The sequence below is a fragment of the Atractosteus spatula genome, chromosome 2, assembly GCF_055471065.1.
Source record: "Atractosteus spatula isolate fAtrSpa1 chromosome 2, fAtrSpa1.hap1, whole genome shotgun sequence".
NCBI lineage: Eukaryota > Metazoa > Chordata > Actinopteri > Semionotiformes > Lepisosteidae > Atractosteus > Atractosteus spatula.
In genome coordinates, this window is record NC_142707.1 from 8,744,026 (window position 1) to 8,766,392 (window position 22,367).

The following is a 22,367-nucleotide window of genomic DNA, read 5'->3' on the forward strand; positions in this document are numbered from 1 at the left end:
ACACAACAGGAGGCCAGGCAAGAAAAGCCAATGTCGTAGCACTGGCATACTGACACTGATCACACAGGGCCTTCTGGTTTTCAGTGCTCGTTTAAGCACTTTAATGAATGGACATCGTTACTCAAAGTCTTTGACTGGAGCACTCTTATCCTATTTTGTGCAAAGCGGTTACCTCCTCAAAAACGTTTTGAATCCTGGCGAGGAGGAGATCGTTTGGAGATTCGTTTATTATGACCCAGAGATAGCTTTCTACTCGACCGCACCAACACAAGCATGGAATAATGTTAAAACAGCTTGTTTCAGAACTAGATTAGACTGGATGTTTTAAGTAAGTGATTCATTAAATAGCTACACTGCAGTGGGAATGATAGAGGTACTGTGCTTTGCTTCCAATGTTGTACAGCAAAACAAACGATTTCTATTAAAATGTTCAATTCAACACTCACCAGATAACCATCAGGCAATGTGACTGAGCACACACAACAATCGCAGTGCGCTCTGACCCTGCAGGACCCTGGACTCTGCCTCAGCCTGTCCAGACCAGGCTGTCCCCTGTCTGACAGAGAGAAACAGAGGCCCAGCTGCTCCCAGGCTCATACTACTGCTTTATAAGACAACTCCCCTGCAGACAACACCCCCAGCCGAGAGAAAACTGCCAATCTACTGGGAAGACAACACCATTTTGCAATGATGGTGCTGTGCAGCTGCAGGCTCGTTGTTGCCACTTGCTGTGTCAATGTAAAATAATGTAAGCCACAGCCTGCAAGCTTTATACAAAGCATGGCAGGTGGAGCAAATTCAAAGGTCAGGAGCTAGCACAGCACTGTTTTCACTGCGAACAAGCCACATTCCTTTCTAATTAAAAATATAGGACTGCCTAACACCTCGACTCCCTACACATGGCAGACTGCCTTCTGAAATGCAATAATAAGCATACATTTTCACAAAACTCCAGGCCTGTCCAGGCAACTCCAAAGCCTGGGGGCATATTAGAAAGATGTCCACAAACACTGCTGATCTGCTCACAGTCACCTACCCACCTGAACTCCGCCCACAGCCCGTGGGATAACTCATATTAACCAGACTAAGAGACACTCTGAGGAATGCTGGGCTCCAATCATTGTGAAACAGGTCAAGCCATGAGGCTGGGCAGTCAGTGCTCAGTGGTTGAAAGCCTGGGGTACTTATTTGTCTCTGTAGTGTCACTGCAGGATGCAGTGTGAATACGAAGCATGCTAGCCTCACCTCAATGCAGAGGCGCCTGCATTACGCCAGCATGTTCAAATGCTTCTCTTTTCCGTGAGGGAACATTTCTATGCTTCTGGAAAATCGGAATAATGCTTGTAAATGCAGCTTCAAATCTAAACTCGCCAACTGTATGTGAAGTAAAGATCAACAGGTGTTTTTATAGCTGCAGGGCACAGCGAAGCTCCTGGGTACCTATCCCACCCTCCCATGGCCTCACCGAGCAAAGTTAAATGAAGGCCAATAGGATCACATCTAAAAGAAATGGAATAATATAAAGGAACTCGGAAATCTGATCAGCTGCTGATTGCTACAGACCTGTGTTTTACAATATAAGATAAACACTGCTGTATATGTTTGCAGTGTATTTCCACAACTGGATTTTAGATTAAACGGGCTACAGAAACTAAGTCATTTAACCTTCATTGGAAAGTCTGCTCACAGTGGAAAACAATGATTTTATAAATAATGTACCCAGCACTGACAAGCATAGGTAAACAGTACGTGTCTAATTATTAACATTGAAATGAAAGCAACAAACCAGTTATTGGTGTTTTTATTCACAGGACAGTTCCCACAGTTTCTGAAGAACTTCCATTTAAAAAACTAGACCAGCCATTGCAAAGCCAGGTCAGGAGACACACTTGCAAAGCTGCAGGAAAACACCAAGCAAAACTTTTTTAAATATTTTAGACAAAAGTCAGTAGAAGCAGGTGATGTAAACGTGCAACAATGGTTCTTTTTGTGGGAACAATGGAATCTTCCAGAAATGACGCAGGAAAAGGCTGTGTGTATAATTCGAATGTCTAAGTGTTTCTATACGCAACAAGAGCGTCATCTGGTGGACGCAATTGTTACTACAGACGTTTACTTGAGACTTAAGGGGTGCCCAGCTCCAGTACTTGACAAAAACACTCTCCTGGTTTGCTGCCACCTGAGCGAGCTTTGAGCCACTTACCAGGCATGATGATTTTCTAGAATATTCACTGGATCTTTTACTAGACCATTTTAGACCAGGTGTAGATAATTTTATACCTAGGTCTAAAAAACTCACACTGAACACGGCTCACTGTGTAATATACAGGTGTATGAAGGAACAATAGGTTTATTCCATGCTGAAAAGAGAGAAGACATAACGTTTTGGCTGTGGAGCCTTCTTCCTAATGCTACCCACCTGAACCATATACAGATGTACTGTGTGTAGAATGAATAGCATCTATTAATCGTTTGCATAACTCTTTTAAAGAAGTTTACAATGTGTGCAGTGTAGTAAATCATTACTGTGCTGTTTATGTCGATTGAATAATCTGAATAATCAGCCCACTGGTGCACAGACAGCATTGCAACATTCTCTCAGCTCAGGCCTGACCATCATTTTTCACAAACCACTGTGTACACATTCAAAAGTGATTTTAATCCCCCTTCAGGAATCCAACCAGAGTGTAAGGGGCAAACCAAGGGCTGCAACGCTGCCCTGACGCAAAGACACATTTGCTTTCTTGGGGGGGAGAAAAAAAAGACGAGAACAATACTAACCCACCATTTCCTCTTTAGTTTCACAGTGATGTACAAAAACACCAGGCTTAAAAAAACACATCCAATTCATATACACTGAATACATCAATTGAAAATTTGAAATACACGTATACGGTACCTTCCTACACAATAACCTTCCCCCATTGATATTATACATTTCAGAGAACGTGTGTTGTGCTAGGTTAGTTCCACCAGGCACCAGCGTCCACTTATACCGTCATCTCTGGATCTGATGATCTGATGTAGCCACAGTTCTGACTTCAGGGGTCACAGAATGGGAATCATCCCGGGTCTTTGGTACAGTCTCTTAATGAGCTCATTGAAGATACCATTAATTAAAGTGATCAGCGTTCCAAAATCCGACCTGAGAACTGCTGGCGGGTGATGGAATCTGTTCTTGCCATTGGCTTTCTCTCTCCTAATACGAACACTGCAAAGCCAGGGTTCGAGGATGCCTTAATATATAAATGTAAAGAGTCTTTTCATCGCAGGCGTCTATAAAACAAATGTGTCCAAAGAGATTAAGTCCCCACTCAGGGGGCAAGGAAGGGGGGAATGTGATGAAGATTGAGACTCACGGTCTCGAGTGAAAAACTAACAGGTTAAAAAAAGAGGATCTTTGCGCCAGACAGAGACTGGGATGATTTGTGTCTTTACAGGGCACAGCCTGTTTTCTTTTATTAAATGGACATGTTTTTTTTAAAAAAAAAAAAAAACACTGATAAAACAATAAGATTATAAAACACTGACAATTTACAACAATACACAAAAAAATCACAAAAATATACAAATTAAATCTTATGCAAAATAAATATTGTAAATCTTCTGTATATATACTGTATTTATATATAATCTATTATTTTACAGTCCTGTGGAATCCATGTCACTACACTCTATACACTCCCCTGCTCACAAACTCCCCACAGTGACTGTACTGCCTTCTCCCAAAGAGAACTCCAGAGAGCAGTCTACCACTCTCCAATCTCCTGAATCTTGACAACCCATTGTCATCATACACTACCTATTATTATTACCAAGAATATTATTAATATTGTTAGTGCAGGAGTTATTCTCCTTCAAAGAAGCATTGCAAACACACACACACCCTGACTCACTTCCACAGTACTTTTCTTTTCCTTCAGAATACTTGAGAAAAGCTCAAACAGCCTATCTATAGAAAAAAGATTCCCCGTCTTAACTGTTTTCACTGTGCCCCCCTTGTGGCATTTGGAAAGCGAGGAGTTCAAAGCTCTGATTGCGCAGGACTTCACAATATCCAGATGTCACCCGTCTTGGGAACTCCAGTCAAATATCAGTGCTCACAACACCAATCTGCCTCAATTCAACCCTGACCTGCTCTGTCAGCGACTGAGCACCCCTTCCTGACCAGAACTGCTCTCACTCGGACAACACAGGCCAGACCCGAAGTCATGCCAGGTGTCCGAGGAGCAATGCACAGTCTGACTGCGCGTCTCGACCCGCATACGTTTTCAGACTTGTCCATCCTTCACGGGAGCAACATAAAACAATATTCTGAACACATGACATGGGTTATACAAGCACATGTGGATACGGACGAAGAAGTATTTTTTAAAAAAACCTGGCCCCAGTATTAAAGCCATGGGACTGTCAGTCACAGTAGCTCCAGTAGATCGTGAAGATTAACATGGACGAATGCTTCCCACAAATACATACAGTACATACAAATACAAGGTGCAAATGGGAACTGTTAATTTGTGACCTCTCACTTCATTGTGCAGTGTGCACACAGCGGTCCCAGATATTTGCCCTGTGATGTACAAATTGTGACTGGAACCACCGTGAGCACATACAGTATACGTACCAACACCCGAGTACACACAGTGTGTAGCCTCTCCCTCCCAAACCAGGTTCCTTCAGATGGATCCTCCACGTAAGTGGAGCGGCTGCGAGTCTGTGAAGGTTTAAGGAAGGCCTGGCCATCGTTTCAATCTTTATTTTTGTCGATATGCCCTTGGAATGTTAGGATCCTGTGTTTGCCGGAGAAATGTTGAGAACTAACCTTTGAAGAGCCCGCTTTTGGGAGAACAGAGTCACGGGTAATTGATTTGGTTTTTGAACACGTTTTGATTATTCTTGTTTTCTTGCCCTCCCAGACATCTGCACGAGCCGGGGGGTATTTACACGCTGCGGTTTGGAAGGATGGCAGGTGTGCTTTCCCATCAGCCCCCCCCCCGAATTCCAGAGAGAGCGCTCTCCGGCTCGCTCCCACAGCTGTCCAGCAGACTCCTGCCCACCCGTGTGCAGACCCCTGGAGTGGGACATCCGCAGGAAACCAAGAGAGGAGCAGGATCGCCAACGCTGGGGTCTGGACTGGGGTTCGGACACTGAGCTCGGCAGAGGCAGGTGCAGACCTACGGTAACGGCCACCAGGACTCGGCGGAGTACAGAGACATGATTACAAAACAACCACGGGAGCAACAGAACTCCCACGTCCAGAAAAGATCTTAAAAACATTCTTTCAGAAAGAAGCATTTAAAACGGCCTGTGCAGCTTTTCCCTGCATTTCCCACTGCACTGCCCTTTGAAGTGATATTCTGAGATATCTGCCTTGTGCCTGTTAATGAGAAGAAGTGATTGAGTACAAAACATTAAAATTCTAGTCTTTAAAACCTGAGGGCTTCCTTTAACCCCCCTTTCCTCCTCAAAGGGAAACATTTCTGCCAGGCCAGCCCCCCCTGGCCACATCACTGAAAGTCACCGGCTGACGCCTGACCTCTGACCCCCAGCCGTGTTCCCCTCTTGAGAACATGAGAAGGGCCGATGATGAGAACAGGACACTGAGCCCACTGTTCGCTGTTCCCCGTTTTCCTTTGGTCCGTTGGTCGTTATTGATAAGTGCCATAAAGTCATTTTGAGAATCACACACTCACTGTCATTGACACAGCTTGTAAGGACTTGCAGATGGACCAGTCTCCATTAATAACAGCAAGGTGGTAGACGGTGCCCACCCTAACAGGACAAAACCCAAGCGCCAGCACCCTCTAGGACGACACTGAAGGAGCCACTGATAGATACACGCACTCAGAACGAAACAGATGTCCTGATACCTACAGTGTAGATCAAGAATATCTTTGCTGCACCATGTGGATGCTGAGGCTGTCGTATTTCCCATGTATTTTTACATACTGTAACACATCATAGTTCCATAAAAGAGAACTCGTTTTCACTTTTCCTTGCTGTGCTCAATGGTGGAGACTTTTCAGCAACACTTTAGAATAGCCGGCAGCCTGCCAGTTAGCACTCCTGCCTCACAACTCTTGGGTCCTGGGTCCGATTCTGTCCTGGGGGGCCTTCTGTGTCGACTTGGCATCTTCTACCCATATCCACGTGGTTTTTTCCAGGTGTTCCCGCTTGCTGCCACCTGCCAAAGGCTGGTATCCCGCAATAGACTGGCATCCCATCCTATTCAAACAGGCTTCACTCACAGGTCTCGGTAATAAAGGAACATTACATGCCTTGTCTATTCGGACGTGTCACTAATTTTTTTATTTTACAGAATTTGTTTTAAAGTTAAAAACGTTACAAAATAAAACTCTTGGCATGTAGTGCTTTTGGGATGTTCCACGGTATATTCTCACCAATAACCAGCCTGTAAAGAGTATTCCTCTTTAAGAAATGGGCATCAGCCATGCACGCGTCTTGCCTGTCTCTGGCTGTGAGACAGTACAGTATGCTGGTAGGTACAACAGGGTGGGCTGTACATTTCTACACGCACTTCTAATTCATCTTCCATTGTTTGTCGCCTTTATGGGGGCATCCGGCTGAGTTCCACTTTTAGCGAAGATCTCCTTCTTCTGTTAAGAGTCAGTTGAACATTATCCCTGGGAGAAAAGCCCAGTGGATCAACTAACGACATCAGGTAAAGCAACAGACTGCACCACTGTGTTCAAGGCTTTAGACTTTACAGCTTGTATCGATCTCCTGAAAGGGAAATCAGTCTCCCCTTTCCTTACACGACTGTTCCAGTTAGTGTTTTATGGTTCAGGGCGTTCAACCAGGTGAGGACCAGAGAAGCAGTGCTGTGGTTGCCGAGTGTGGCCAGAGGCAGACACGCAGCAGAGACATTGCACCCCTTCCTACGACAGCATTCCTGTCTCCTCGAGTTCAGCTACACCTGGGTGTCCAGATGAAAGAGTTTCCTTTTCCAGACTCTCCTTAGGCCCTGAAGACATGGAGACGAGGTGGGGGATGGTTGGGTGATAAGATGTTTGGGAGGCTGAGTTACTGATACGCCTGTGGTCAGGTCTCCTGGCGTTTTTTTCCCACCACGCCACTTCCCACCACACGACGCATCGCAAACACCCCAATCCCTTCAGTGTCTGAAACACTGAGGGAAGAGCTGATGGGCCACGCAGACTAATTACAGTTCTCTGTAGTGACAGAGCGCAGTACTGACTGGCTGAGGGGGTTCGTTATAAACCAAACATCAATGACTTCCACTGGGCATGTGAACCAATCCCGGATACATGAGCCGAAGGGGTCTTCACTGTCCAGGGTGGGTCAGGCAGGGGAGTCATATAATTCCCACAATATGTGTGGTCCGGTGCTATGGCCTGAGGCAGACTTCAGTAGTCTCATGGGTGTAGAGAGGAGGAAGGAGTGTGATTCGATACTCACAGTGATTGTGATACGAGACCTCGGGGAGTTCACAGCCACGTTTCGGAAAGGAGGGTCAGCGCACTGTACCCACACACGCCTGTCTGTCAACATGCCCAGGAGGAGTGCAGCCTGTGCTCGGGCATGTGTGTGTTTGTCAGGGAGCAGCGGCATCCCCGGAAGTCCGGGGGTCCCCCTAATCAGGGGGGTGGCGGGGGTCATATGGTGCTCTCGGAGTGGCTGCTGTGGTTGGACCGGCGAGGAACGCAGTTCTGCTCGTTCAGGAGGCTAGTAGTCTCATCGGGGCCATTCTCAATGGGCTCGGGGACAGCGGATTCAGGGGGCTCCAAACGGGTGTGACCACTTTCCGGGGACTGCGGCGTGCTGTCCAGACGAGACGCCATCAGGCCATTCTGATACTGAGAGCGAGTGATCTGGGAGAGACCGGCAGACGATAGATGAGCTATGACACAGATCACTGTCTGGCTGTACAAATACTAAACAGAGAAGAGAACCTTGAAGATGTGCTACAAATCCAACTGTCTACATGCAAATCAGGACACAATTTCAGAGTGGCTGTAAGAGAGATTACACTGGTTCCTGTTTTTACCTTGACAAACTGCAGGTCGCTCAGAGCACGCACGTAGAAGTCGGGGATGTACTGGGGAGAGGGGGCGCTGTTGAGCTGGTTGTTGCTGCCGCTGACGGAGAGAGACTCGGAGCGCTCCGTGCAGCTGAGAGACACCGAGCGATTCAGGCCGCTGAGGTGAGAGGGAGAGCGGAACTCTGAAACAGACAGAAGGACTGTCAGACTGAAAAAGGGAAAGCAGAGGACGAGAGAGGAGTGAGAGAGAGAGGAAAGGCCATTCACGTCAGAGGGTGCAGAACTGCAGCATCCAGACTCGCACCATAAGCCTGAAAGCAGAAAGGAGTGGGGAGAGGGGAGGAGAGAGAGGGAGAGAAGGAGGGAGGAAATGGCTGACACTCAATCAGAATGACAGGAGGGAGAAAAGTATAGAGAGGAAGAGGGGAAAGATGAGGAAATTCAAACACAAGGCAGACGGTGAGGGTGAGAGGAGTGACGTCCTACTTTGCCAGCTCGGAAAGTCACCGTGGGATGAAGGAATATGAAGAAGAGAACGGAGAACGATGATTCATGGAGTCCTGCAATGCATACGGACACACTAACAAGGCTGCGAGTGTGGGCTCCAGAGCAGAGGAGAGCTACAAAATGGGAAGAACTGTCCTGGAAGAGGCTGCCTATGGGTAAGACTCGAGTGCATCATGTGCATCTTCTAGACAGTGTGGGAAAGCAACAGAAAAGGAAATATATCAGGATATTTAAATCATGCATTATTATAAAAATGGTATAAATCACTAGTAAGGCCTCATTTAGAATATTCCGTACTATTTTGGTTATGGCATCATAGAAAAGGTATTGCTGCTCTGGAATCAGTCCAGAGAAAAGCAAGGAGATATATTCTGGGACTTAAGGGGATGTCCTCCACTGGTAGGCTGAAGGAATTCAACCTTTCTGGTCTTGAATAGAGTAGATTACAAGGGGAAGCTGATCCAAGTGCTCAAAACATTGACGCCTTGAGGTAAGTAAACCCAGCGACACACCGAGGGAAAACTCAGTGGAAGTGCATTTGAAACCCAGAACAGGAGGCACTTCTTCACTTCAGGAAAAAGGGTTGCAGGAGTATGAAACAATCTAACTAGCCATGTTTCATTCAAGACACAGCTGAATGAGATCCTTGGATTGATTAGCTACCAGATGGGCCTAGTGGCCTCTTCTCTTTTGCAACTGCTCTTCCGTTCCTTTGTCAGAACTGCACAAAACATCCATTCGCATGTTCGGACTCAGATTACTTGAGAGTTACGGCAATTACACCAGAAATCCAAAAATAAAGTTTGAACTAAAAATGCATTTAAGGCCATGATATGAGTGCCGAGTTTCAGCATTCTCTTCCATCGCTCTTTCTTTCCCAAGCGTTGATTTTTTGATACAATAGGTCCTTAACAGGTTAAAACTTTAATTCTTGCTAAATTCACCTTTTAATTTTTTCACACCAGATTTCCTCCCGTTAAAATCGTTACCAGCACCATTATCTCATCCTTATTGCTGCAATCCTTGTAACTCTCACTGCGGAGGGATGAGTACTGTCCATGCCTTCCTCTGCAGGAGGCATAGCCATGTTCCTCACTCTGGAGGTCCGCTTGGGAAACCCTGGTCACAACAGCCAGATGATACAGCCCAGGTCTCACTCTTTACTTTGAAGTCAGCAGCCATATCACCCTGCAACTCACAACCGGCAGTCCACTGAAGCTCAGCAGGTGTGAGCCTGGTCAGTATCTGGATGGGAGATCTCCTGAGAAAAACTAAGGTTTCTGCTGGAAGATGTGTTGGGGGGACCAGCAGGGGGTGCTCACACTGCAGTCTATGTGGATCCTAATGCCCCAGTATAATGGTGGGGACACTATACTGTAAACAGGCGCCGTCCTTCGGATGAGACGTAAAACCGAGGTCCTGACTCTCTGTGGTCATTAAAAATCCCAGGGCGTTTCCCGAAAAAGAGTAGGGGTGTTACCCTGGTGTCCTGCCCACATTTGGCATTGGCCCTCGCCAATCATGGCCTCCTAATAATCCTGATCTCTGAACTGGCTTCATCACTCTGTTCTCCTCCCCATTGGGAGCTGGTGTGTGGTGAGCGTACTGGCATACCGTACTGTAGCTGCCGTCGCATCATCCAGGTGGGGCTGCACACTGGTGGTGGTGGAGGGGAGTCCCCATTACCTGTAAAGCGCTTTGAGTGGAGTGTCCAGAAAAGCGCTATACAAGTGTAAGCAATTATTATTATTAAGTCCCACTTTGAGGCATCGTTCTGAGCCCCCGGATTTGAATAAGCAAACAACCACGTCACACGTCTGCTGAGCACGGCTCCGTATTAATTATACAAATCAGCTGGGCTTGCATCAGCAAGGAACGCGAGGCTGTGGTGTGGAGTGTGTGGCAGGGAGTGTGATCTGGATGGCACGAGCCAGGGAGAGTCAAAGATGCTGAGGAGACTGGGGCAGAAGACTGGGACACAGGCAGAGGAACCGCTACAAGGTGGAGAGAAATAAAAATCAGATCAAAGAATCTGTGGAAGAAAGATTTCATCATGACCAGAGAACACGGGGCATGTGGGCTCCTTCTTTTTGCAAGGAGTCCCCAGATGTCAGCTCACTATTGCACACACCCCTCTTATCCTACAGGGGCTGAAGCAGAAGCCCAAAGACGTGCCATGCCAGCACCACGTGCCTGGCAGCAGTAAGGTTAGTAGTGGGCATGCACAGTGCCAGGCAACACTGCACTGAGTTAGAGTTTCTAGGGATATCTCTTGCACAACCCAGCCACACTGCACACATACAGATATGGCCATCACTGTCCTATCACCCTTGCACTCTCTGATGGACAGCAAACGTTTGACCATAGCTGCACAGTGAGCCAGTGGGGGTGGGTTATGACGCAGTGCGCTTCTCATTGTTAGAGCAGACCCTCTACCCTCTACGTTCGACCCCAGAAGCCGCTCCCCAAAAAAGGTTAGCTGCGCAGGTCCCAGGCGTGCCGGAGTTTACCTGAGAACCGAGAGAACAGAGAGCCCCTCTTTAGAGAGAGGTGGCGAGGTCGAGGTAGTCTCACTGAGAGAGAGCGAGCTGAGAACGAGAGAGAGAGAAGGCTGAGAGATAGAGGGCTCAGAGAGCTGGGGGACACTCTAGAGTAACAAGAGAGACACAGCAAGGGCACAAAATGGGACCAGGAAAGAACCCTGCAGGGAAAGGAAGGGAAACAAGCTGGAGTGCTCCGAGAGACAAAGATTAAATGGAGGTTAGACGGAAAAAGAGAGCACAGGTCAAAGACAATGTCACAGAAGGCAGAGGGACAAAGTAGCCATTTCGGGTCAAGGAGAGAAGACCCTTCCCTTTGACAATCCAGGAAGACCCCACAGCGCATCCTGGAGAGAACTAGAAAAAACATAGTGAGACACCAACACTCTGTGAAGACGGGCACAAACACACTGAGGACCGGAACACACACACTGCTCTGAGCTCCACAGCACACTGAGGACTGGAACACACTCACTGCTCTGAGCTCAACAGCAGACAAAGGACTGGAACACACACACTGCTCTGAGCTCCACAGCAGACAAAGGACTGGAACACACTCACTGCTCTGAGCTCAACAGCAGACAAAGGACTGGAACACACACACTGCTCTGAGCTCCACAGCACACTGAGGACTGGAACACACTCACTGCTCTGAGCTCAACAGCAGACAAAGGACTGGAACACACTCACTGCTCTGAGCTCAACAGCACACTGAGGACTGGAACACACACACTGCTCTGAGCTCCACAGCAGACAAAGGACTGGAACACACACACTGCTCTGAGCTCCACAGCACACTGAGGACTGGAACACACTCACTGCTCTGCGCTCAACAGCAGACAAAGGACTGGAACACACACACTGCTCTGAGCTCCACAGCACACTGAGGACTGGAACACACTCACTGCTCTGAGCTCGACAGCAGACAAAGGACTGGAACACACACACTGCTCTGAGCTCGATACCAGACTGAGGAAAAGAACTCAGCTGGTTCACAAGGCATAGTCAGAATGCAGAGGTTGATAATGTAGGAAACACTTTTTCAGTCTAAATGGGATAAGAACATACAATATACAACCTGAATAATTAAGCTAAAACACTAAATTAAATAAAATTATAATGGGATCCTAAAATCTGTAATGCAGGGGAAAAAACAGATCAGATCAGTAAACACAGAGGATAATCCATATAATCAGACAGTACTGCTTTGATGTAGCTGCCTTGGGGTGTTGTATGGGTTGCCCCTGAAGACCCCATAACCCTCTAGATACCAGTGAAGCAGGTGTTCAGAACGGAAGTGAATGAACTGATACACTCCTCGCGTTTAAAACCGATTCCAGCCCATTTTAAACCTCAGGACTGCTGAAGTACAGAGCCATTGCCACTAGATGTCAGCACAGTAATTCTCTCTCCAGAGCGAGGGATCCTTTCCTTCTTGGTGCTGCAGTTACAAATACTGTATCTCTTATTTGATTTCAGTTTCTTCTCTTTCCACATCTCACTCTTTGTTTCCCTTTCTCCTCTTTGTGTCTCACTCTCCCCTCCTTCCACCTCCTTCTCTCCAGAAATTTTCCTCCCTATATCACTGCCCCCTGCCCGGCGGCTCTCCTTCACTCACCCTCTATCGGAGCATTCCGGTCCTTACTCAGCTAGCAAGGAGGTTAATCGCATGGATTGATCCCCACATCTCTGCTGGGTTTGCAATGAAAACTCAGGCAGGCAACAGCAATTTAAAACAGACTGGATAAGCCGCACCTGTTCAGCCGAAACTTCCTTCTCTTGCAGTCCCTCTCTCTGGGGTCATTCCCAAATCCTCCAGCTGTCTCCCGTTGCTGGTAAACAATACCCTTGTCCCAGTGGAGCACTACCCCCACTACCAGCTCTGGTGCCAAGCCAATCAAATCATTCCTTTTCCTTGCTTTTTATCAGGGCTGGTTTTTTGCTCACTGAACCACCATGCTGTTGATTTTTGGCAAAGTAACCGTGATTCCATGCGTGTCTGCTCTCCAATCTGCTTCGTATGGACTTCTTTATCTGTGCTTTTAGCTCCCTGCAATTTTGGAAATGCAAAGATCACCTGACTATACTTCCTGTACCGACCTCTGGGATACTTGGTACTGTTGCCATAAAAGGTAAGCAGATTGTGTTCGAGCCACAACAGCTCATCAAGAGCTTATCCGGGTTTCCATGGCATTAAAGGAAACAGAGAGCTCGTGACTTTTCTCCTGGATGGGACACAAGTATCGTCACAGAGTCTTCTTCCAGAACATGCTGGTCCCCATTCGTACAGCTGAGCAGACGAAAGCAACTGTGGAAAAGTATCTCACTCAAGATACAACAGCAGTGTCTGCAGCACAGACTTGAATCCACAACCCACCAGTTATGTGACTGGAGATATACCCACTACACTAAGCTGCCCCATCCCTAAATAGATACATCTCTAATTTAAGAAATGTAAAGCACACCATCGTGCAGCTGCACTATTAAAACGCACTAATTGACAGCTTGATTGATTTCCCGTGCAAGGTGATCATAACTGGCCCTTGCCACCATAGGGATTAAACGAGGTAGGGCCCTTTGTAAAACCGTTTAGTTTCTAATCTCCCCTTTGGTCTGCAATAAGACAAGCCGAGTGTGAATCCCGCATTTAGCGGGATACGTTCAACACGAGCTCCTCTTGAATGTTTCCACTACATCGTGTGATAATACAAGGAAGATTTGGCAATAAAATTGCCCTAGCGTAGACTGGCTTGTATGATCAAGGGTTTAAGCCAGCCAGGCAGCTGTGACTATGATTCTTTCAGTTGCAGCACAAAACTGTCTGGGCACGAAGAGCAGGGTGGGAAGAGCCATCCAGTGCTCTCTTGGATCTTTGTGACCCCTGCGGCCCCCTGGGAGTTTGCATGCTGTGCTGTCAGTGAGGGACATGCCTTTCCTCCCATCAGAGCAGACTCCCTGGTACCAGGCTGCACTGCCTGTGTCGTGCCAAAAGAGGAGCGGATCACAGGTGCGCACGTGGGAGGAGTTTGCCTGCATTTCCTTTTTCTCCCGTGTGCGGTTACAGGGTTTGCAGCCGTAAGCCAAAATGTTAGACACGCATAAAAGGCGATCCTGATTGATAGGGTGGGAATAACAAAAAGTATTGGAGATTACACATAAAAACATATTGGGCAAGCATGATGTAGCAACCCAGATGTATCTGGATCTCCTGCACGACCCTGGAAGACGGACAGGCTAAAGGGACAGACACACTCACCCATGGATGTGGTGCCGAGAGCCATTACACCATAAAAGGAGAAAGGCCCCGTCTCAAACTTCATATTCTCGTTGCCAGCTTCCACTTCCACCCGGCCCTGTGAGAAAAAGCACCCCACAATTACCACACCGAATACCTGCACTGGAACACTGACTGAGGCCACTACTGTGCCGTTCTGAATTACATACACTTTTGTATTCCTAAATTTAAGGGGACTTGCCTTGTCTCTCATCTATATTACTGTATTACTGTGCACTCAAATGAAATTACACCAGGGTGAAAACAGACCCCAAAAGAGACCTTTTATGAGTTATCATCCTTGGGGGGTATGTTCTCAAATTTTTCCCCCACATTTCATTGTGATATATAGCCACTCTCACACAGTGTCATGTTGCAGGACTGCCTGTCACACACTTTCAGAGCCCACCTCTCCCTTATTTGCAGTCCCGGATATATACGACAATTATACACAAAAACAGGCACAACTGCAGAAATTACACACACACGAGCAAGTGCTTCAGAAACACTAATTGAAGACTGTTGTTTTTTTACTCAGATATAATGATGAAGATCCTGTGTATATAATTTCAAAAACACTTTCATTTACCCATCTTCAGTTTTAGCTCTTTCTTTATTTCCAAGTAAACAGATGCGAGTTTTTTTATTGCCTCCTTTTTAGGTTTCTAAAGTGCAACTGTGCACTGTGGTAAAAATGACTCTGGACTGATGTAGGTCTCTTTATAAAAGTGTTAATTCTAGCATGCAAATCTTTTTAGGAGCCTGCTATGAAAATTTGTTCATATTTAAATGGATACACCAACATTCCAGCAGGATAATTCATGTCCTTGTGGTGCTTGAGAGACAATTTGATAACCAACCTTTAATAACCAGAATGCTCTACTAACTGGTATTTTCTCCATAAGCCAATACAAAATCATCCTTTACTATCTGTGAAAATGTAAGGTCCTATCTCAGTTACCGTAACTGTCTGCCATAATGCAGACCTAGTGTATCTTCTGTGCATAGGTTTACAGTAACTCAATATTTACACGGCATTCGATCAGCTGCCTCAGACTTCTTCTACATTGCCTAGTGTGTGCATCTTCTCTTCCGTGTGCACTGTCTGGAATAATTTCCACAGTCAGCTTGTGACATTACCCTTTTAAATCATGGCTGAAATACGTCTAGTGATGTGAAAAGTAAGCCAGCACTAGGAAAGGAACTACGTGATGTTCTATGACACATTATTTTGTGCAACACATTTTGCTTAAATGTCAGTTTTTTAATTACAGTACAGTCCTCTGTAATAATAATAATAATAATAATAACAATAATAATAATAATATTTGGTATTACTACAGTACTGTAATAATAAAGATGCAGCTGTAAGTGTGAACATACCATATATATATATATGTGTGTGTGTGTGTGAACAAATCAGAACAGAGGTATCCAACACCTGGTGCTAGCTTATGTAAGAGCCTACCTGGAACAGATATGACGAACATGCAATTTATGTATCCCCGATATGAAGACAATCAAGAATTGTACAATACTTGTTTGGACAATAAAGAAGTCACCCTCCCCTTCCTGCCACAAGAAAAAAAAAACTAAATCAGCAGAACCCTACTTCTTACTGTGCAGTTTGCTCTACCAGATTCATAAGAAAGTTCATTCGTGCCAAGTGGTTACGCATGCAGAGAGTTAAAGTCACAAGGCCTGATGCTGGACACATTTTTCAGCTGTACCGTCAGCGGAATTTGTGGCCAGTCTTCAGAAACCTTTTTACTCCCAGGCCCCCGCTACCCACAGAATTACAGGTTTCAAGAGGCATGAACACTTCTCATTATGCACGACACAGACACCCTGGGCTGAGGTATGAGTGAGATCATGGCCAGGGAAGGCTGGCAGGGCCTCAGGTTCCTCCACACAGAGCGACGGCATCACGGGGGGGGGGATTTAGGGTATGATCCCCTCTGCCCCTTTTGGGGAAAAAAAATCTGGACTGCGTACAACATTATGAAACCGGGATCAGACTGTGGAAAAGTCAAACTGATTGCCCTCCCACTTTGCTTTCCAAGAACTTAACACACACTTCTGACTGGGCAGACTATAGCCGTTTCTGGCGGGCTTGCAGTATGGTTCAATCCCACTTGCTACGTGACAGGCTCTGGGTGTCTGATCTGCCATCCGCTTACTCACAGCTGAATAACAACAACCATGCAATAGAATGATGAGCAATGTTTTTCCTTTCTTCTTTTTTTGCATTCTATTTAAATGTACAGGAGTGCTGGGTGTCCATAGAAAATTTCCCTCAGGGGGACAATAAATCTTATCTTCTCATCAGGAACAACATCTGAAAACCCTGAAAAGCTTCAGCCTCCTCTACAAAAAAACCTCCCATGCGGCCGGAATTGTGTTTCTGCCTGCACCGCTGTCTCTCATCTGTCAGCTCCTTCACCATGGCCCTCACCTTGCAGCAGCGTGACGATTCAGGAGGCAAGAGTTTGGAGTTCACAGCAAAGCACAAAGTGCCTCTCACCTTTCGCCCCGAAAATAAACGGCGTCCCTCTGGAATGACAGGAACTGAACAAGTCTCATCCCTGGTGGTTCAATGCAAGTGTGCTGGGACAGCCCGTGTACAGTACACCCGAACTTCCACTTCTCTTCGGCAGTGCAACACCACCCACACCAGCCCAGCAGCATGGCTGCACACCTCCAGAGCACGCCTGCCCTTCCTTCCACAAAGCTGTCAACAATGGTGGTGGGTACTTGTGTATCAATACCGACAGCTGTGGGAGATGTACTGTATGAGACGAGCTCCCATGTGTGCATGTACAGTAAGCCGATGCAGACAGAAATCTGGAGTCTGGGGGATTCTGTACCCCTGCAAACCATGCCACACTGACTGAAGATCACCACCCGCCACGCCCACCTCCCCCTTTCCCCTGCCCTCACACACGATTTTTCCAACCTTCAGGGAAGGGCAAATATTTGCTTCTTGATGACAGGGTTCATCAGGAGCAATTAAAGTTAATGTTCATACTCCGAAGTAGGTTATTACACTGCCTTTCTATATTGGTTAAGAAAAAAAGAGCACAAACCGTTCTAACAGCCCAATTATGAGGAAGTGGGCGCATGTTGCCATAAACAGAAACCTCAAGGAGGGGGTGGTCAGTCATTTAGGGGGAAATTAACCCTTTAACTCCCACAATTTTCTGTTATTGACATGTTTGATAATACAAACTTGAGTATTCTCCTCCCAGATCCTTCCTCCCGTTGCACATTCAATCCTCAGGCTCCTCCTCCTCAGCTCTAAGACAGTGGCCATGAGGCTGCTTGCCAGCACAGGGGCTCAACCAAGCGTGTTCTGTACTGAAGCCACTGCAAAGGGATCGCAGAGCTCACAACAGGATGGCCAACCGCACAGCTTCAAATAACTTGTGGAAAAACACAATTGACAAGTGACCCTTTGTGTGTCCCAGATGAGCTCTATATATAGCATCACACATAAGAGAGGCTCCAGTCAGCATTCGTCCAATTGGCAACCAAATACTCACTGGAGCCACTGGACCCGAATTATTTAAAGGCGATGATGCAACATGAAGAGGATTTAATTTCCTTTGGGGAAACGAAACAGAGAAAACATTTTTCCTTGCCCTTGTTAAGTGGAACCATCTACTACTGCGCTAAAAATACATGGGATGCCCTGTACTCACAGAAGACTTAAGAGAAATGGACAGACAGAAAGACAGTCCATAACCGAGAGATAACCCATTCCCTCTCTAAATCAGGTATCAGGTCGTCTACTTAATGTGCTTAACATTTTAACAGGGCATCAGAATACTCAATACCAGGTATTATTTCAAAACAAGATCTGCGAGCAGAATGCAAATCACACAGGTAAAAACTGCTTCAATATCCGAAAACACTCTGTTGTTTTAAGCGGGGAAAACTCAATTCAAGGGATGAACTACCTAAACCACCTTGTGGATTAAACAAAATGCAGGAAAAGGATGAGCTCTGACTGTCTGGTTAGCTCGCTCCGGGTATGTTTCTAGCTGGGCATCAAAAGGGTTAACAGTGTCTTCATCTCTGTCCTGACTTTTAGCCATGCAGTGCTGATTATGAAGATGAAGAAGGGAGGGTTTCAGGACAGAGAGAAAACAGCAGGGGTAATTCTACATAATTAGGGAAGGATTACTGTCTCTCTCTAATTGCTGTTTAGAGGGGAAAAAACAATATGGTATCACAATTCAGTTTTAGAAACTGAATTGCACAATAAGACTATAGAAAATTTAAATCCAGCCTGAAGACAGACTAATATTGCAGACTTAAACCTCAACCACCCCCATGCAACCATTTCTATTGTACATCACAGACAAGAAAGGACAACAACTATCACAGCTTACAATGATATTTTTCAAAAGGAAAATATAGAATATGAAAGGAATGCAGTGGTACACCTGGCAACAATCACCTTTGTTGTCCACTATTTCAATGAACCACAACATAGCTGAAATGTATCATACTGTGGAATCATGCCTTGTCCCGTACTTTTTCAAGTTATTGTAGTTCATGCAGCAGATGCCTAATGTTGAGTGAAATACAGCACGTAGGGCATCGAGGCAAAGCACACACAGCTAAGGACACAGGAGCATAAGAACAGTGACAAGAAAGGCAGCCATTCACCCCAATAGCCCATTCTGGTAGCAGCTAAATGATCCAAGAATCTCATCCCGCTGTTTCCTACAAAAGGCCAGGGATCAACTTCAACAACAAGGCTGTGCAGCTTGTTACGTACTCCCACAACCTTTTGGGTAAAGAAGAGCCTCCTGTTTTCCATTTTAAATGTTCTTCCATAAAGTTTCCACTTTTGGCGTGTTTTCGTATTTCACCATTTATTCTGAAGTCTACATTTACTTTGTCAATGACTTTTGAGGAGATTGAATACTTGATTCAGGTCCCCGTGCAGTCGTCTCTGTTCAAGACTAAAAAGTTCAGGTCTTTCATCCTGTCAGTGTAGGACATTTCTTTAAGCCTGAAGCTATGTGGTTGCTTTCCTCTGGACTCCAGAGCAGCAGTACTTTTCCCAGAGCAGCAAAGGTTTTGTGAGCTGCAGCTGCTATAACATTGTGAACTAAATTGTACACAATATTATAACTAACATAACATCCCTTGACTGAAATTTTACAGTTCTGACTGTACATGCCAGCACTTTTTTATTGCTTCCCCACAGTAACTGTATATGTATGTATTTGTCTTTATGCCAAGGGATAGAAACATAAATAAAACAACATAAAAACAAAGCTCAGAGTCAAACAGCGAATGGCAGCATACCACAATCCTACAGTCATCCTCCCTCGGAGAACTAGAGCATACTGTCCACCATAGCTGTGGTGACTGAGGTGTGGGACTGCCCTCAGGCCCGGCGTGAACCACACTCAAGCACGGGCCAGTAGGGTCAAGCATGCAGAAGACCAGGTGTGGCAGACAGCAGGAAACGCAGGCTGAGTGTGCATGTGTCTCAGCGGGACAGGCAGGGGGGTGAGGGCTGAAGGATTAAGGCTGTGATGCACAGTCTCCTGGCAGGATGCGCTTGCCTTCTTATATAACTGGGATCAATTAGTAAAGGCCAGAGCTGCAGCTCCCAGCTGGGCCAATCCTACCCCATGCTGAGGACACTGCTGCCCGGGCACACCAACCCTCAACACCCCCCCCCAGCAAGAGCTCCTCCCGGCACAGGTGCAGGAAAGGAACCTTTCTCTGAAGGTGTTTTCAAAGGGATACACAGCAGGGAAGGCAAATAATGGCCAAAGGAGAAAGAACACCACAGGACAAATAAGAGCAGCTCGTAATAAATGTGCACATTAGGACCTGAAGCCAAACTGCTGCACAGTGCGGTCATGCCACGGCACTCTGTAAAATGGAAATTCACAGCTGAAGGAGACTAATTTTCATAGCCTAGCCTGTCTCTTCTGTGTGTAACACACATCAAAAAGGTAAAAAATGTTAACCATTGTTTCCCAACAGTTTTCTGGTGTTTATTACAGTGGTTAAAGCAATGGCAAAAGGAAAGCTCTTGCCCCACGCCAGTAACAAAAAGCCCTTATTGGAACTCCATCTCAAGACACACACGTTGGGTGGGAAGCTCAAGGGATTTTCCCTCTGGTCTCAACACCAGCCACCAGCTAGAGGGCAGTGTCGCGGTGCGGGGGCGATACCTGCAGGATGAGGATGAAGTAGTCCACAGCCTTGCCACGCTGGTACAGGTAGTGCTGGGGCGATTTCTTGTCGCTCTCATTGAACTTGATCTCCTGGATGACGTCGGGATGCTTCAGGATCCTCAGCAGGACCTTCTCTGTGATCTGGCTCGGGCTGAACAAGCTGACCTCTGGCCGGCGAAGAGAAGTCACAGAGGTGTGAGTCACACGCACATACAATGAAGAGAGGGCTGGCTATGGATTTAGTCTGTTCCTCAGTAATCAGCTTGATTTTTGTTCCAATTATCGAGTCATTCAAATCCATTATTTAATTAGCTCTTTTCTGCCCGTTTTCCCTTCCTCGTCACGTGTCAGTACTTGGCAGACCTTACAACACTGCACTACTCTCCGTGGATGAACCTCCCACTCACCTGTCGCCAGGAAACGGTGGGCGGCCAGCAGCAGCTGAGGCGATATCTTGACCTTTGATTCGCTCTCATGCTTGAAGGCGGAGAAGTCACGCTTGTTCTTGTTCGGAGTCACTTTCTTCCGCGTGCGATTGTCGGCTGGGGAGACAGGCGAGGCGGGGGAGTATGTAGCAATGTGAGCCAGTGTGCGAGGAAGCACACCACTGCGCTTGGCACAGCCTAGCATTGGTGGACTCTACCACACATTAGGCCTGCGATAGTGCTACAGCTGCTACACCAAACAGAGGCCGATATGAAAAAATCTCATAGGAACTTCAAGACACAGGCGTATTTAAGGTGGAAAGCTAAACCCCATGCAGATGGGCTTTTAAGCATACCCACCTGAAGTACTATAATCCATGTCTTGCTTGTCACTGAACATTGCTGCATGGCATCTCATCATACATGCATCATACCACACCACAGTACTCTCTACTGGGTAAAATAACATGCTGCACTACATTACAGTGCACCAGCAACTGGTACATCTCAGAGTGGGATGTATGCACACAGGTAAAATTATGTACTGGACTGTCATGTACTATACCACACAGTCTGTGTTGGAGTGACTGTATATATTTCTAATTTATTGTGTTCATCTACAAACTGTATGGTGCAATAGGGTACTGTATATGCAGACTCACTGTAGAGGTCAGACTCGTCCAGGATCTCGGACTTGATGATCTCCTCAATGACGTCCTCCAGTGTGACCAGCCCCAGCACCTCATAAAAGGGGTCTCCTTCCCCCTCGTTGTTCACCTTCTGGACTATGGCCAGGTGGGATTTACCTGAGAGAGGGAGAAGGAATTTGACAGAGTGATTTAGAAACTGCAAAGGTCTAAATGCAAAACGTTACATACGACACAAACTGGTCATAGTGCACCACTTAGACAACACCTTCCCTACTGTCCAGAATGGTGGTGGCATCATTATGTTAAAGTTCTGCTCCTCATCAACTGGGACTGATGGGAACACAGATGGAGCAAAATACTGGGTAGAGGAAAGCTTGCTTTTGACCTAAAACTGGGACAAAAATCCATACGTTGGAGTGCCTTAAAAAAAAGTAAGTAAATGTCCTTGACTGGCACATATAAAGTCCTGATTTGCAGCCAATTGACAACCTGTGGAAAGACTTGAAAACTGCAGCTGATAAACGATCCCCAAGCAAGTTAAGAGAGCTTGAGAAAATCTGCCAGGAACTACTGCCAAATACAGGGATCATGTATCTGAATACACAGGCAATCGACACCTGTCTCATTTTATTTTTTTAGCTTTTGCTTACATTTACCAAGACTTATCCTACCCCTCAAACTATTCAATTTGAGCATTTAGGTTTGCAAAAACATGTTGGCATCATTCTGATAACTTTTG

At 46.3% G+C, this 22,367-nt stretch overlaps 1 protein-coding gene across 3 annotated transcripts in view; it reads right to left on the bottom strand.

Annotated features, from left to right (window-relative positions):
• Nucleotides 1–3,425: 3,425 nt before the first annotated feature.
• Nucleotides 3,426–22,367, bottom strand: part of LOC148839146 (metal transporter CNNM4-like) — a 29,766-nt gene continuing 10,824 nt past the window's right edge. The window contains exons 2-8 of one of the 3 annotated variants that reach the window (XM_088937183.1): nucleotides 21,641–21,784; nucleotides 20,961–21,095; nucleotides 20,551–20,720; nucleotides 14,327–14,423; nucleotides 11,041–11,118; nucleotides 8,030–8,205; nucleotides 3,426–7,853 (exon numbers count right to left, since the gene is read on the bottom strand). In XM_088937183.1, the coding sequence (XP_088793309.1) occupies nucleotides 7,638–7,853; nucleotides 8,030–8,205; nucleotides 11,041–11,118; nucleotides 14,327–14,423; nucleotides 20,551–20,720; nucleotides 20,961–21,095; nucleotides 21,641–21,784 (1,016 nt within the window). In that variant the 3' untranslated portion in view covers nucleotides 3,426–7,637. Of the gene's footprint in view, nucleotides 7,854–8,029; nucleotides 8,232–11,040; nucleotides 11,142–14,326; nucleotides 14,424–20,550; nucleotides 20,721–20,960; nucleotides 21,096–21,640; nucleotides 21,785–22,367 lie in introns of all 3 variants that reach the window. The other 2 variants (XM_088937200.1, XM_088937192.1) reach the window with 2 other exon arrangements.